Source organism: Anolis carolinensis, chromosome 1 (genome assembly GCF_035594765.1).
Source record: "Anolis carolinensis isolate JA03-04 chromosome 1, rAnoCar3.1.pri, whole genome shotgun sequence".
In the NCBI taxonomy this organism is placed as follows: Eukaryota; Metazoa; Chordata; class Lepidosauria; order Squamata; family Dactyloidae; genus Anolis; species Anolis carolinensis.
The window spans coordinates 191,745,837-191,760,703 of NC_085841.1; the positions used below are offsets into that span (position 1 = coordinate 191,745,837).

The 14,867-nt window shown below is 38.2% G+C and overlaps 1 protein-coding gene across 1 annotated transcript in view; it reads right to left on the reverse strand.

The window, feature by feature from the left end:
- ttn (titin) overlaps window positions 1–14,867 on the reverse strand; it is a 331,374-nt gene that overhangs the window by 272,970 nt on the left and 43,537 nt on the right. Inside the window, exons 21-34 of the mRNA XM_062969136.1 lie at window positions 14,114–14,319; window positions 13,750–13,980; window positions 12,613–12,857; window positions 11,265–11,488; window positions 10,995–11,159; window positions 10,733–10,901; window positions 7,530–9,220; window positions 7,136–7,414; window positions 5,927–6,193; window positions 4,215–4,487; window positions 3,570–3,833; window positions 2,896–3,156; window positions 1,619–1,879; window positions 53–316 (exon numbers count right to left, since the gene is read on the reverse strand). Coding sequence (XP_062825206.1) covers window positions 53–316; window positions 1,619–1,879; window positions 2,896–3,156; window positions 3,570–3,833; window positions 4,215–4,487; window positions 5,927–6,193; window positions 7,136–7,414; window positions 7,530–9,220; window positions 10,733–10,901; window positions 10,995–11,159; window positions 11,265–11,488; window positions 12,613–12,857; window positions 13,750–13,980; window positions 14,114–14,319 — 4,800 coding nt within the window. The remainder of the gene's footprint in view (window positions 1–52; window positions 317–1,618; window positions 1,880–2,895; window positions 3,157–3,569; window positions 3,834–4,214; window positions 4,488–5,926; window positions 6,194–7,135; window positions 7,415–7,529; window positions 9,221–10,732; window positions 10,902–10,994; window positions 11,160–11,264; window positions 11,489–12,612; window positions 12,858–13,749; window positions 13,981–14,113; window positions 14,320–14,867) is intronic.

Consider the following 14,867-nt stretch of genomic DNA (forward strand, 5'->3'; position numbering starts at 1 on the left):
AATTTCCTTCAATTCTATCCAATCTACATGTTACACACATATGTTGACTTACTTTCAACATGGAGTCTGGCATTGGCTCCTATCCTTCCCAGTTTAAAGCTGTAAACTGACTCATCTGTTACAGCACAATTCTTGACCTTCATTGTGTGGATGTATCCATCCACTTTGATTTCATATTTGTCATTGGAATGTAGCTCAACACCATTTTTGATCCACTGAGCTCCTTTCACATCAGGATGAGTAAGTTCCACTGAAAATACTGCATCTTGCGTTTCTGTCACAGTCAGGTTTTTCAATGTCTTCTTGATCTTCACAGCTATTTCAAAAGAACAAATCATAGAAAGAAATTATGGAAAAGTCATCCCAGAAAAAGAGAGGGTATCTTATGTTACAAGCATAGGTTTTCTACTGGAAAGTGGAAAGGAATTGGCTACAGGCAATTTTACTCCTACTCATGGAAACTACCTCCACTCAATCTGGATCACTCTTATCTTAGGCTGTTGAGCAGCTGCAATAAATCACTCTGACCATGAGGTCATGAGTTCGAGGCCAGCCCATGGTAGGGTGAGCACCCGTCAATTAAAAAATAAAAAATAGCCCCTGCTCGTTGCTGACCTAGAAACCTGAAAGATAGTTGCATCTATCAAGTAGGAAATAAGGTACCACTTATAAAGGTGGGGAGGCAAGTTTAACTAATTTACGACCTGGAATGAGGAAGTGCCATCAGAGTGGATGATGAAGCAGCTGCTCCCCCCTGTGGCCAGAATCAAACATCCCCTCAGAAGAAGGTTAAATTGCCTCTGCGTCTGTTTGTCTCGGTCTCTGTTTGATGTGTTTATGGGCATTGAATGTTTGCCCTATGTGTGTATAATGTGATCCGCCCTGAGTCCCCTTCGGGGTGAGAAGGGCGGAATATAAATACTGTAAATAAAATAAAATAAAATAATAAATTATTATCTGTCTCGACAGCACAAATCACACTTTTCAGGTGGATTCCTCAAAAAGAAATCTTGTGAGCTGTGGGAATGAAGGGGCATAAGAATCACCAACAGCTAACCGACTTCCACTGCCACTTCTCAAGAGTTGATGCCATAGTGCTCTCCAGCCTCATGACAGTAGCTGAGATTATGTTTTCCCCTGTGTAAACATAGTCTATATCTTTGCTTATCATTGTCCATTAGAGTCATGTACAATAGAAAGTTATGATAAATAGCCCATCTAACTCACCCTCACCGAGTGAGGCATTTGCAGAACTGGCAGCAGCACTGCTCCAGGGACTACTATTTTTATGCAATGAGAGTTGCTCATACTATATTGATCTCATATTCCAGAGAAATTCAAGAAATTCAAAGCACAAATTTTGCAGTCTACTGATCAAGCCATTTTTGTAATACAGTTTATGGAGCATCACTCCAATTGTATTGCTGCAACCTGATATAATATCATGCCAATTGCATCTAATCAAGTTATTTATTTTAATCTGCATTTCATTTTCTACTTATTGATTTTCTGAACATATTTTGCAAAATAATTAAACGGACCATCCATGGAGGGACATATTATTATACCTTCAATCAGGCCAATGAGGAATTGATGCAGTTTTTCACTGATTACTCACTTTCAACTTTCAGCTTGGCCGATGTTTTTGAGGATGCCACTTGGAAGGTATATTCACCAACATCATCCACTTTACTGACTGGAATATTAAGTCTCCTCTTCCGACCATCAGATTCACCTCTACAGCGATCTGACATCGTAAGTGGTTTGCCATCCTTCAGCCACTGGCCCTTAGAATCTGGATTAGCTACTTCGCATTCAAGAATAGCTTGCTGGGATTCAGCCACAGTTAGATCAGTCAAGGGCTTTGAAATGGCACCACCTGAGAGGAAAACAAAGTCAAAGCTTTCATGTATGGGGACAGATTCAATGCACATTGCCTTCACAGAAATTTCATTTTCTCTACACTGTTGTGAACTCCTGTCTCAGTCCTCAGGCAGCTTCTGTCTGGTGTCACAAAGAAAGAGCAAATGGTTTAATATTTGATTTAATATTGCATTTTTACAGGAAGGAATGGGGATATCGTTTTGTGGGGTTTTCAGCTTCAGATTCCAAAATAGTCCCATAGCATAAGTTGCCATCTGCTGCTCTGTTTCTGACAGCCAAATGTTCAGTGTTGACTCTGATCAAAAGATGGTTCTGCGAGAATAATGTGTTTGAAAAGCTCTGTAAGCATTGGCTGTTCATATGCTCCTACTGTTGGCAACAGCATGGACTACAATGAAAGGTGTTTGTGGAGTAAATGGATCCAACTGTCTTGTACAATGGATTCACGTATTATGATGAATGGAGGATGTTCTCCTTTCCCTGTTTTTATAAAAACTAAATGAAAGATGATGCAACTCTGATAGTATAGTTATTCTCATAGAGAACAATGGAAAATTACAAAGTTAAAAATGATCAATACATTTTAAAATAATAATAATTTTTTTTTCGTGTCAGGAGCAACCGGAGTTGCTTCTGGAGTGAGAGAATTGGCCGTCTGCAAGGATGTTGCCCAGGGGATGCCAGGATGTTTTTGATGTTTTACCATCCTTGTGGGAGGCTTCTCTCATGTCCCCGCATAGAGCCGGAGCTGATAGAGGGAGCTCATCCGCACTCTCCCCGGGTGGGATTCGAACCTGTCAGCTTTCAGGTCAGCAACCCAACATTCAAATCATGAGGTTTTTATCCCCTTGGCCACTGGAGGCTCCAATAATAATAATAATAATAATAATAATAATAATAATAATAATAATAATAATAATGTTTCTTCCTGCCTACAAGTGATGACTGTATGAACTTGGCATTTCCCCTTTATGAAAAATCAAACACACTATCACATTGTAAACATCTCACCTGCTACAACGAGCTTCCCAGATGTTTTCTTTTCTCCGGCATAAAATGTGTACTCTCCTTCATCATCTTTCATCATGTTCACTACTGTCAATTTATATATTGTGCCATGTGCTTCCACTTTATACTTGGGGCCAGCTTTGACTTCTTGGTCCTTAAAATGCCACACAACATCAATTCCGGCATGGGACAGCTCAACTTCAAAGGTGACATTCTGAGTTTCAGTGCAGGTGATGTCATGAAGACCTTTAATAATCTTAATTTCTGTTGAAATAAAAGAATGTATCAGTAGTAGTGGATGGTTATTGACAGCCTTGTTGTATGTGCAGAATGTGTTTTAGCAGTACCCGGCCCATACATTTTAAAAATGCCTTTAATATTTCATTCTATTTTAATGTTTATATATTTTTAGGTTTTAAACTGGTTTTACTGTAAGCCGCTTTGAGTCTCTTTTTTAGAGAGAAAAAGCTGGGTATAAATAATAACAATAGTAATAATAATAATAATAATAATAATAATAATAATAATAATAATAATAATAATAATAATAATAATATATTCAGAGACTAGACTAATCCGACATTTGGATGTGATATGAATGTGTGCTGTGTTGTTATGTATATGATGATAATAATGATGATGATGATGATGATGATGATGATGATAATAATACTTACTCTCAATTGTTAGATTGCAGCTGGTTTCAACTTTGCCAACAGCCAGCTTACAGAGTCCTTCATCTGATGCATATGTCCTGGTAAAGACAAGCCGTTGTTTTGCGCCTTTGGAAACTGCTTGGACACGATCATCAGGCTTTATTTGCTCATCGTTTATGTACCACTTGGATGAGGATACATCTGGAACTGAAATCTTACACTCAAGGATGGCTTTTGTGCCCTCAATAGCATGGACATCTTTCAAAGGTATTATTATATCCACACCTGCAAATCATAGCAAATAACTTCTGTTAAGATTGCATTAACATTTTTGTACATAAAAATACTCATTAAAAGCAACAACAGTACCTTGTAAAGCATGTAGGGGAGAAAATGGATAAGATAAATAGTCTTCTACTATCCATCCTCCTTTAACATTCCCAAAATACCCCAATGTTTCTGAAATCACAAGAAGTGTGAGATCCTTGCTGTTTTCTGATAGCATACCACCAATATCTATTGATGGACCCTTCTCATTCAACTTGTTATCCTTTCATAAGATTGACATAAGCTAATCACCAATGCCATATTTGCTGCAAATTTTAATATGCATTTTTGCTACACTTCTATCATTTTTAATTATGCATTTTAATAAGTGGCACTTACTATAGACAGTTACACGACCAATAGTTGAAAGAACCAGGCTAGGGATGTTGAAGGAGTATGCTCCAGTGTCTTCTTTTGTCACATCTTCAACTAACAGCATATGCGACTGCTTGTCTATTACAATGTGAACACGGTCACTGGGTTGAATTTCAACACCATCCTTCATCCAGACACCTTCAACATTTTCCTGAGAGAGTTTCACTTCAAGCTGCACAATGTCACCTTCACAGACCTTCTGATCAGCAAGGCCCTGGAGGATAGTGACTGGGCGTGCTATAAAATATGAATGGAAAATAGGACATTTAAGATCATGATCACAAGCACTAGATATAAAAAATTTAGAAGGTGGTGATTATGAATGAAACTCTTCAGGCATTTCATTCTCATACATTTTCTTTCTACTGGGTTTCTCTGCATTTTTCAATGATTTTTTTGTATTTCAAAACTTCTTGGTGCAAAATAAGTAGGTTTGTGCAAATAGACAATATTTGCATACAAACCGTTGTATTTTGCACTAAAAACATGTTTTTAAAGAAAAGTGGGGGGGAAATAGTTGTCTAACCACAAAGCCAAATTCTCTTGGGTAAACTATTTTTTTCACAAAAACTCTCCAAATGTGAAAAAATCTTGTAGTAATTGACAGCAGGTGTCAATTACAGGGGTCTCCAAACTAAGGCCCAGGGGCCAGATGCGGCCCTCCAGAGTCATTTACCTGGCTACCGCCCTCAGTTTTATAATATAATATATTGTATATACATATAATATTGATATTAATATTATAATGTAATACAATATAACACTAATAATAATATCATATAATAATATTAATTATATATTCTATATTACATATAATATTACTAATATTACAATATAGTGGTATAGTTCAATATAGTAATATATAATGCTAATATTGTGCTATGCTAATAATATAATATATTGTATGTACATATAATTTGTAAGCCACTCTGAGTCCCCTTTGGGGTGAGAAGGGTGTGATACAAATATAGTAAATAAATGCAGTAAATAAATACATAATAATAAATAAATAAATTTTAGACTTAGGCTCGCCCAAAGTCTGAAATGACTTGAAGGCACACAACAAAAACAACAACAATCCTAATTAACTTGACTATCTCATTGGCCAGAAGCAGGACCACACTTCCCATTGAAATCCTGATAAATGTATGTTGGTTAAAATTGTTTTTATTTTTAAATATTGTATTGTTCTTTCATTGTTCTTTCATTGTTCTTGTTGTTGCTGTTGTTGCGGTTGTTGTTGTTTTTGCACTACAAATAAGACTTGTGCAGTGTGGATCGGAATTTGTTTGTATTTTTTTTTCTAATGATAATCCGGCCCCTCAACAGTCCGAAGGATTGTGGACTGGCCCTTGGCTTAAAAAGTTTGAGGACCCCTCGTCAATTACTACAAGATTTTTCACATTTGGAGAGTTTTTGTGAAAAAATAGTTTACACAAAATAATTTGGTTTTGTGGTTAGACAAATAATTAGGTTTGTGCAAATAGACAATATTTGCATACAAACCATTGTATTTTGCACAAAATGCACTGTTTAAAGAAAAGTAGGCTTTTTTGGGTTAGACAACTATTTTTGTGTGTCTTGATTTATCATGACACTTTTTCTCACCAAAGACAAGAAAATATGTAAGCAATTTTTATATCCCTAGTGGAAACTGCTTTGTTGAAACAACTTACGCTTCATCTTCAGTTTACAAGTGGTTTTCTTCCCGTCTGCCACAAAGCTATATTCTCCTTGGTCTTCTTTAGCAACATCCTTAATAGTGAGAATCTGTCGACCTCTGCGTGAGGTTATGATATATTTACTATTGGGTGTGAGCTCAACGCCATCATGATACCATTTTCCTTCCACGTCTTCAGGTGAAACCTCACATTCCAGTTCCCCTGAGAAGGATTCTGGGACTTCAAGGTCCTCGAGTTCTTTAACAAACTCAATAACAGCACCTGCATCCAGAGACAAACATCTCAGTAAGCCATTTCATCAATTACAAAAAAAAAATCTAAAATGCTTCTTGGAAAGTGAATACTAAGTATAACCTAAATATGTTTTCATCTTTGTAAATGTAGAAATGTGCACTTCACATTTCATGTTTACAATCATAAGAAACAAGTATCGATATATTGAAGCTTATGAGGATTTCCTTCCCACTCATTAGACTCAGGATGACATCACTGTTCACCAAATTGTATATATTCTGTAACTCATTTGACACTTGCTACAACTGAAATAACTGCTACTGCTGTCATCATAATTTCCTCTATTCTGGTTCAAGGCCATGCCCATGTCCCCATGGATCCTCCACCCATATGGTTAGGAACCTACAAAAATCAGTGAACTGCTTAAAAATTCCTGAATAATCTGCAACACATATCTATCTTACTTAATAGGAACATGTGGGTGGAAGTCTTTTCATACAACCCAGTTGCCTAGGCAATATGCACAGCTAGGTTTACCTATATGAGACATAAATGCCTTTAAAGGCTATAAGAAATAGATAAAAATGAACAAATGGGTATTGTATGTTTAAGCAGAGGGTCAGGCACAAGATGTGAGCTTGATTATTATACAATCAATGAGATATGAATGCATAGAGTCAGAGTGATAATCCATTTACTCCATTGTCCACTGTGCTGATGCAAAACGTCCAAGACTGCCACTACTAGACTACTAGTTTTAGAGCTCACCATGTCTACAGGAAACTATGACATGGTTTAAGAACCCTTCATTTCTAAACTAATATAAAGGGCAAAAGAAAGAAAGAAAGAAAGAAAGAAAGAAAGAAAGAAAGGAAGGAAGGAAGGAAGGAAGGAAGGAAGGAAGGAAGGAAGGAAGGAAGGAAGGAAGGAAGGAAGGAAGGCAGTATGTAAAGTAACATTTGTCCTCACCTTCTACAATTAGTTTAGCTGTTGTTTTCACAGATTCATCTTCTACGAGAACGCAGCTATAGTCTTCTTCGTCACTTTTGTCAATTGTGTGCACTGAAAGGAAGTGAGCCTTCCTATCAGAATGTGTTCTGTATTTGTCTCCAGAAATCTCCACTCCATTCTTATACCATTTCACTTTGACAAAGGGTTCAGAGGTTTCACATTCAAAGGTTGCCATTGAATCTTTCTCTTTAGCAGTGACATCTTGTAACTGCTGTGTAAATGTTATATGCTGTTTGGCTGTGGAGAAAAAAAGAAGAAAGATTGAAAAATCGAGGAGGAGCTTTCTGTGCTTTGAAAACTAAAGCCTAAGCATTAAATGTCACTGAAAAGGGACAGGAAGTGGACACATTACCTTGTACTAGAAGGAAAGCATGGCTTGAGGTTTCTCCAGCTATATTGGCAGCTTTCACCATGATGCTGGCAGAGTCCTCTGCTGTTACATCTCTGATGACCAACTCACACACATTATCTTCTGGCCAGAACCAATAGATGCGATCTGATCTCTCAATCTGCACACCATTTTTAAACCACTGGCATTCTGGGTCTGGTTTCCCGACTACACGGACACGGAAATGGGCATCACTTCCTAGGCCAACTGTCTGACTTTGTATGCGTTCCAATATCTTGGGAGCCTCCATGCTTGGACTAAGTTGAATTTTGTCTGGCTTGATGGCTGGGATAGTGAGTGTGCCTTCTTCCAGAAGAGCTTTCTTTTCTTCTTCTGTCAAGTCTTTGGTCCAATGAAGAAGTTCTTCTTTGGTCTTCCTAAGCAGCTCTTCATATGACTCATCCTTCTTACGAGATTTAAGCTCTACTGCAGTGATGGCTTCATAATAGCCCTCTTCAGTTCTGCGTTTGAATTTACTGCGAAGTTCTTCAGATTCTTCTGACACTTTCTCATGGCTGATTTTTTCTGCCTTCTTGAGCTTCACCACCTCTTTGGTGGTTTTCTCAACAGGCTTGTCAACCTTTTGGACTTCGAACAAAAGTTTGCCTGGCTCTGTTGTGGGAGCTTCGTGCTTAGGCTCAGGTGCCCGGCGAAGTACTGATCGGAAATCTTCCCGCTGCTGAATCTCAATTTTCACTATGTGTTCTGTTATACCTTCAGGGTTTTCTGCTGTTACTTTGACTTCACCTGTATCGTATGATTTGCAGTCCACAATATCCAGATAGTAAATTCCATCATAACGAAGTCTAAATCTTTTGCTTTTACGAATGAGTTGGCCATTGAGATACCAGTTGACTTTAGGCAGTGGATAGCCAGTCACCCGGGTGCGGAACCGAGCAATATCACCCTCAAGGACTCTTGCAGGTTCAGGAAACAAAACTATTTCTGGCTTTTGTTTCACTTTTTGATCTTCTGTAACTCCAACAAGAGCACCTTCATGCGCCATTCTTTCCAGCTCTTCAATGCGCTGCAGGCCCTTCCTGCCTTCTGGCAACTGAGATTCTTCAACCAGGCTTTTCTCATCCTTAACTATAAGTGTTGCTGATGTATGATCAGTGCCATATTTGTTTGTCGCCCTGCATGTAATCACTCCACTGTCTCTAGGATAGGATACATCATAATCAAGACTGCAATAACCAAATTCATTAATCATCCTAAGTCTGTTGGCTGCTTCCAAAGGTTTGCCATCATGTAACCACTCCACAACCATGGTTGGGTCCCCAATTGGTGTCAGTCTGCACTCAAAATGGGCTGGCCCAAAGCGCTTGAGTCTCAAGGAAGTGAGCTTCTTCTTGAAAAATGGCTTTTGCTGTTTCTCTTTGTCATAAAGATCACCTTCCTCCCATTGCTCTTGACCATAACGTAAGTGGAGAGGTTCTAGTTCTGGTGCAGCGATTTCTTTTGCTTTGTATGTCCCTTTTGGGATTATTAATTTCCTTTCTGGTTCAGGTTCAGTGAATTCAACTTCAACATTTACTTTGCACCGTGTAGTATCACGCCCTGCTTTGTTGATAGCAGTTGCAGTATACCATGCAGCATCATGTCTGACTGTGGATTCAATTTTCAGGGCAGCTTCTCCCTTTGTTCCGTCAATTCTGAAATGCAGAATATAGAGAGTAAACATATGTTCCTCATGGGGGTTGTTGATCAACAAGATAAAGTTTTAAAGACTAAAATAAAGCCCAAAAGATTGGAAGAAACTTCACAAATGCCATTGGACAACTTAACTCAGTTTTCACATCATGCTCTGCAAGGGAAACACCCCACACACTAAAAATCATATTGACTATTGTTGGTGGGAACTCTTTCAATATTGCTGATGGCACCCACTTATAAATCTATCAAGTTTTCTTGTGATGCCAACATTACAGTTTTTATATATACAATAGAGTCTCACTTATCCAACACTCACTTATCCAACATTCTGGATTATCCAACGCATTTTTGTAGTCAATGTTTTCAATATATCATGATATTTTGGTGCTAAATTCGTAAATACAGTAATTACTACATAGCATTACTGTATATTGAACTACTTTTTCTGTCAAATTTGTTGTATAACGATGTTTTGGTGCTTAATTTGTAAAATCATAACCTAATTTAAAGTTTAATAGGCTTTTCCTTAATCTCTCCTTATTATCTAACATATTCGCTTATCCAACGTTCTGCCGGCCCGTTTACGTTGGATAAGCGAGACTCTACTGTATTACTGTCTGTGTCATGTGTGTGTAGTGAGTATGTGTATACAATTTATTTATTTTACTTCATTACAAATAAAACCAATTACAGTATATACTCATGTATAGTTTGGCCTCATCTATAAGTCGAGCACAGGTTTGGGGGGACAAAAATATGGATTTTAATATGACTCATGGATAAGTCAGACATCATTTTGCTGAGAGAGAAAAGCACCAGCATTGTCTCAGTAGGGCAGCTGCCCCTGTCTGCCACCATTTTCACACCCAGGTATTAAAAAAATCCCAGATGTGGCACTGTAATAGAGAGTGGAAGGGATCAGTTATTCTATTATGTTATCTGGGGGTCTTTTCTCTCTCTGGTATTTTTTGCCACTTTACTCAGAGAAGGGGGTGGTTCACTTTTTTTTTTATAAGAGTTAAGGTACAGTGCTTACACTGACTTGTAGATGAGCCAATCCAGGTTTTGGGGGTCTATTTCTAAATTAGAATTTCTAGACTTATACACAAGTATATACAGTACGCATAGGTAAAGGTCAAGGTTTTCCCTGACGTTAAGTCCAGTCGTGTCCAACTCTGGGGGTTGGTGCTCATCTCCATTTCTAAGCCGAAGAGCCGGCATTGTCCATAGACACTTCCAAGGTCATGTGGCCAGCATGACTGCATGGAATGCCGTTACCTTCCCGCTGGAGCGGTACCTATTGATCTACTCACATTTGCATGTTTTTGATCTGCTAGGTTGGTAGAAGCTGGAGCTAACAGCGGGCGCTCACTCCACTCCCCGGATTCAAACCTGCGACCTTTTGATCTGCAAGTTCAGCAGCTCAGAGCTTTAACCCACACTGTGCCACCGGGGTCTCCTACAATACGTATACATTTTCCCAATTCAATAAACAAATAAATAAGGCTTACTTTATATTTGGATATTTATGTGGTACAATGATGTCACTGTTCTTCAGCCACACAATATCAGGATTGGGGTTTCCTCTGGCTTTTACATTCATTTGCAGTTTATCGCCTTCTTTGACACTCATATTCTTCAGTTTTTCCACAAATGCTGGTCTCACTAAATGTTCCCTAGCTAGAAAGAGGAATTTAGCAAGTTATCAGCAAAATGCATTGAGGCAGATGATTGCAATCAAAGGCCTATCTTCAAAGGGGAAAAAATAAATACCTTCCACTGTCAGGTTCATTGTGATGGAGGCTTTGCCTGCTCTGTTTTGAGCAATTACAACCCATTCTCCAGAATCTGCAGGTGTAGCTGGAACAATAATCAGAGACTGTGTGCCATCTTCTTTAATCACTATTTTATGGGTATAATCATTAAGAACTTGTTGACCTACAGAAGAAATATTCAATGTTATTTTAAACAAAATGCAATTTCCTTTCATGTGAATCTTTGGTTCTCTAGAAAAATTATGTCATGAGTAGAAGGAGTTCTTACCATTGTGAAACCAATATGTTTCCGGCATTGGTCGGCCCACAACCTTGAGGTCAAATCTTGCTGTCTGCCCTTCTGCACATTTGAATGATGTTGGTTTTAAGACAAACACCGGCTTGTACAGCCTCTCCAGCTGTCCTTCATCTGTCTCCTCCAGCCTGCGTGCTGGAGAGCGTGAAGGTGAACTGCGAGCAGGGGACCGGCTAGGTGATCGGGGAGAAATAGACCTGGAAAGATAAAATGCAACCTGATGTTAACAATGGCAAATAACATTGGGTAATGTACAATGAACCTCAATTCGCTTGAAGAGCATCTATAACCACAGAGATGGCCTCAAAAGGAGGTGAGCTATGCATTTATACATGTCTGGCACTTAACCAGTCTATGCTAGAAGTTCAAAAAGTTCACTGCCTAGAAATGTATTCATTCATGTTAAAAGTAGCTTATGCAGATAAGGTGTTTCATACAATGTGTTGTTGAAGGCTTTCATGGTCGGGATCACAGGGTTGTTGTATGTCTTTCGGGCTGTATGGCCATGTTCCAGAAGTATTATCTCTTGACATTTCGCCCACATCTATGGCAGGCATCCTCAGAGGTTGTGAGGCATGGATAAACCTCTGAGGATGCAAAACGTCAGGAGAGAATACTTCTGGAACATGGCCACACAGCCCGAAAGACATACAACAACCCCGTTTCATACAATCTTTGCAGGTTCCTTCCCATGCCTACTAAATAATTAAGGGTTATTTGTATTTTGCGAGGCTGGGTGGATGGATGCTATCTCTGAGGGAGGAAGAAATGTACGGCTGCTTGCAGAAATGTACAGAAGAGAAGCACTAAATAAAATTAAGAGGAATTGGGAAAATCTTGGCATTCTTCTTAACAACAGACCCATCAACACTGCAAACCACTACATGGTACTACATGCAAACCACTACATCAGTTGCCACTTTTAAGCCGCCCTGAGTCCCCTTGAGTGAGAAGGGTGGGGTGTAAATAATTGAAATAAATAAATAAATAACGGTATTTTTGACAAGATACGGCCATGGAACAAGCTGTTGTCTTAACAAGCTGATCAGTTACTTGAGGCTTTCTTTAATCCTCCATGTCGTCTTTTGCATCTTTGCAGACAGGTTTATGGATGCTGGGTCAATTGAAACAGGCAATCCACCTTGATTTAGGTAATGTAGAATGAATGCAGTTTGATACCACTTTAACTGCCATGGCTCAATGCTATGGAATCATGGGAGTTGTAGTTTTGTGATGCACCGGCACCCTTTGGCAGAGAAGGCTACAGACCTTGTAAAACCTTGCAAATACCAGGAATTATTTACTTCTGCTTTGTTCTTACCGATATCGTCTGATCATTTCAGGTGATGGGATATAACCTGGAGACCCAGATGGTCCAACTGGCTCAACGTATAATTTTGCAGAGCATATGGCGTTCCCTTTTACATTGCTGGCAAAGACGGTATAAATGCCTTCATCTTCCGGGAAGACCACAGGTAAACGCAGACTGGCTCTGCCATCTTCTAGAACCTCCATGTGGAAGTGGTCTCCCTGCCTGATACGCTTGCCATCTTTGTACCACGCAATCTACATTGTTTAAAAGTAGGAAAGCAGAGTGGTGAGAATGAGAAAGTTCAAAGGTGTCACACCACCAATTTCTACTACAACGTTTGTTGGTGTTGCTCACACTGGTATGGTTGATTGTTGACATGGAAATGTGTATATAAGGTCAACATATTTTGAAAAGCAAAAAGTGGAACACATTAACCAACAGATCATGTTAAACCATGGATTTTAATGTATTGTCCATTATTTTATTTTGTGTATCATTGGAATGTTTTAAGTTTTTGTCAAATATGTTGTGTTGTTGTTTCGCGCTTGTCCCTGTTGTGAGCCACCCCGAGTCCCTTCGGGGAGATGGGGCGGGATATAAAAATAAAGTTTATTATTATTATTATTATTATTATTATTATTATTATTATTACCACCAATTGCTATGACAACCCTCACTTTAAATACAGAAATTTTAGTTCTTAAAAATATTCAGGAAAAGCAGGACATAGTAACCTTAGTTTGTGAATCCCTTATTTACAATAATTTTTTTAAAAAAAACACAAAATAAAGCCTATGCATCAATAATAATAACAATAACAATTTATCATCAAAACACTAAAATGTAATATATGAACGAAAAATCACATGTTTATCTACTTACTATTGATGTTATAGAAAGAAAACAACATTTTATGACAAAGTTCAGATGTATGACTTTTGCATATAGGTTTTATAAATTACAATCAATGAGAAAATAAATATTATTTAGAATATCATTTAAAATAGTAAAATATCCAACATAGAATAAAATAGAGCTTTTAAATCTAATTTATAATAAAGATAAATTTGAATTTAAAATATCATTTATGCCAGTCAATGCTGCCTTATTATTTTTTTCATCTGTAAACTTTATACATTTTCTTACTTTGGGCAATGGATAGCCAGTCATCTTGCAGTGAAATGTCACTCCACTTCCCTCCAAGATTCGATAATTCTTTAGTCTCATTTCAAATCCCGCTTCAACTGTTTCAGATTCAGATACATCAACCACCATCTCTTCTCCGTCTTCCTCAAGGAGTTCCTCAAGGGTTGTCTTAATGATTCTGTATTCTATTTCTTTTATAAGCCTTTCTTCAAAGGAAGAAATGTGGAATTCCTATTTTGAAAAAAAAAATAGAAGATTTTTTAAGTTTAAAAGATTAAACTCCAGGTAACCGGAAAAAATAAAAAAATGAAGAAGATAATAATAATGAAACCGTAGTGTCTTGTTTGACATTTAAAATGGTTACCTGTTCTTCTACAAAAGTCCTGACTTGCACAGTATCTTTTGCCATTTTCTTCCTGATTAATGCTTGTTCTCTTTCATATTCTTTTTCATAGTCAGCATATAGTGTCGGTGGGGCTACCGTAGCCACTTTAGGTTCTTGTATGAATGCAGTTACTTGGGTTTGATACATTGTTTCTTGTTGCGATTTTAGGTAGACCTCATATTCAGCTAGGGGAAATAAATAAATAAATAAATAAATAAATCACATCTAGAAAACTTCTCGACTGGTGCATCTTTAATATGTAATATGTTTCAGTGGATTTGTAGTGGTTTTTAAATTAATGTTTTAGGACCTCATCCAATGGGGGAATTTAGTGTCCTAGGACACTTCCACCCTGTCTTTGGGATGGAGCCCCACGCCGGCTACACAACATCATGTGACTTCCCGAGGAGGCCCTGCCCACAACTAGGGTGAATCGCTGTTGGACATTTTCCCCACAATATGAAAGGCTTCCAATGGAGCCAGTACGGGACTTTGCTAGGAGAGCGACACTTCCCCCTTGTGATGGAGAAAGAGTTGTCAAAAGGGAGCTGTGCACAGGGCGACAAATTTGTCCCACTGCCCCTCTCTTTTCTCAGCAAAGTGAGACACTTTGCTTGACCTTTCTAATGAGGTCCCTTGGTGGGATTGTTATTTAACGCTTTTATAATTTTTGTACAGTCAGCTACTTTAATGCAGTGGTTGGAGCACTAGACTATGACTCTGGAGATCAGGG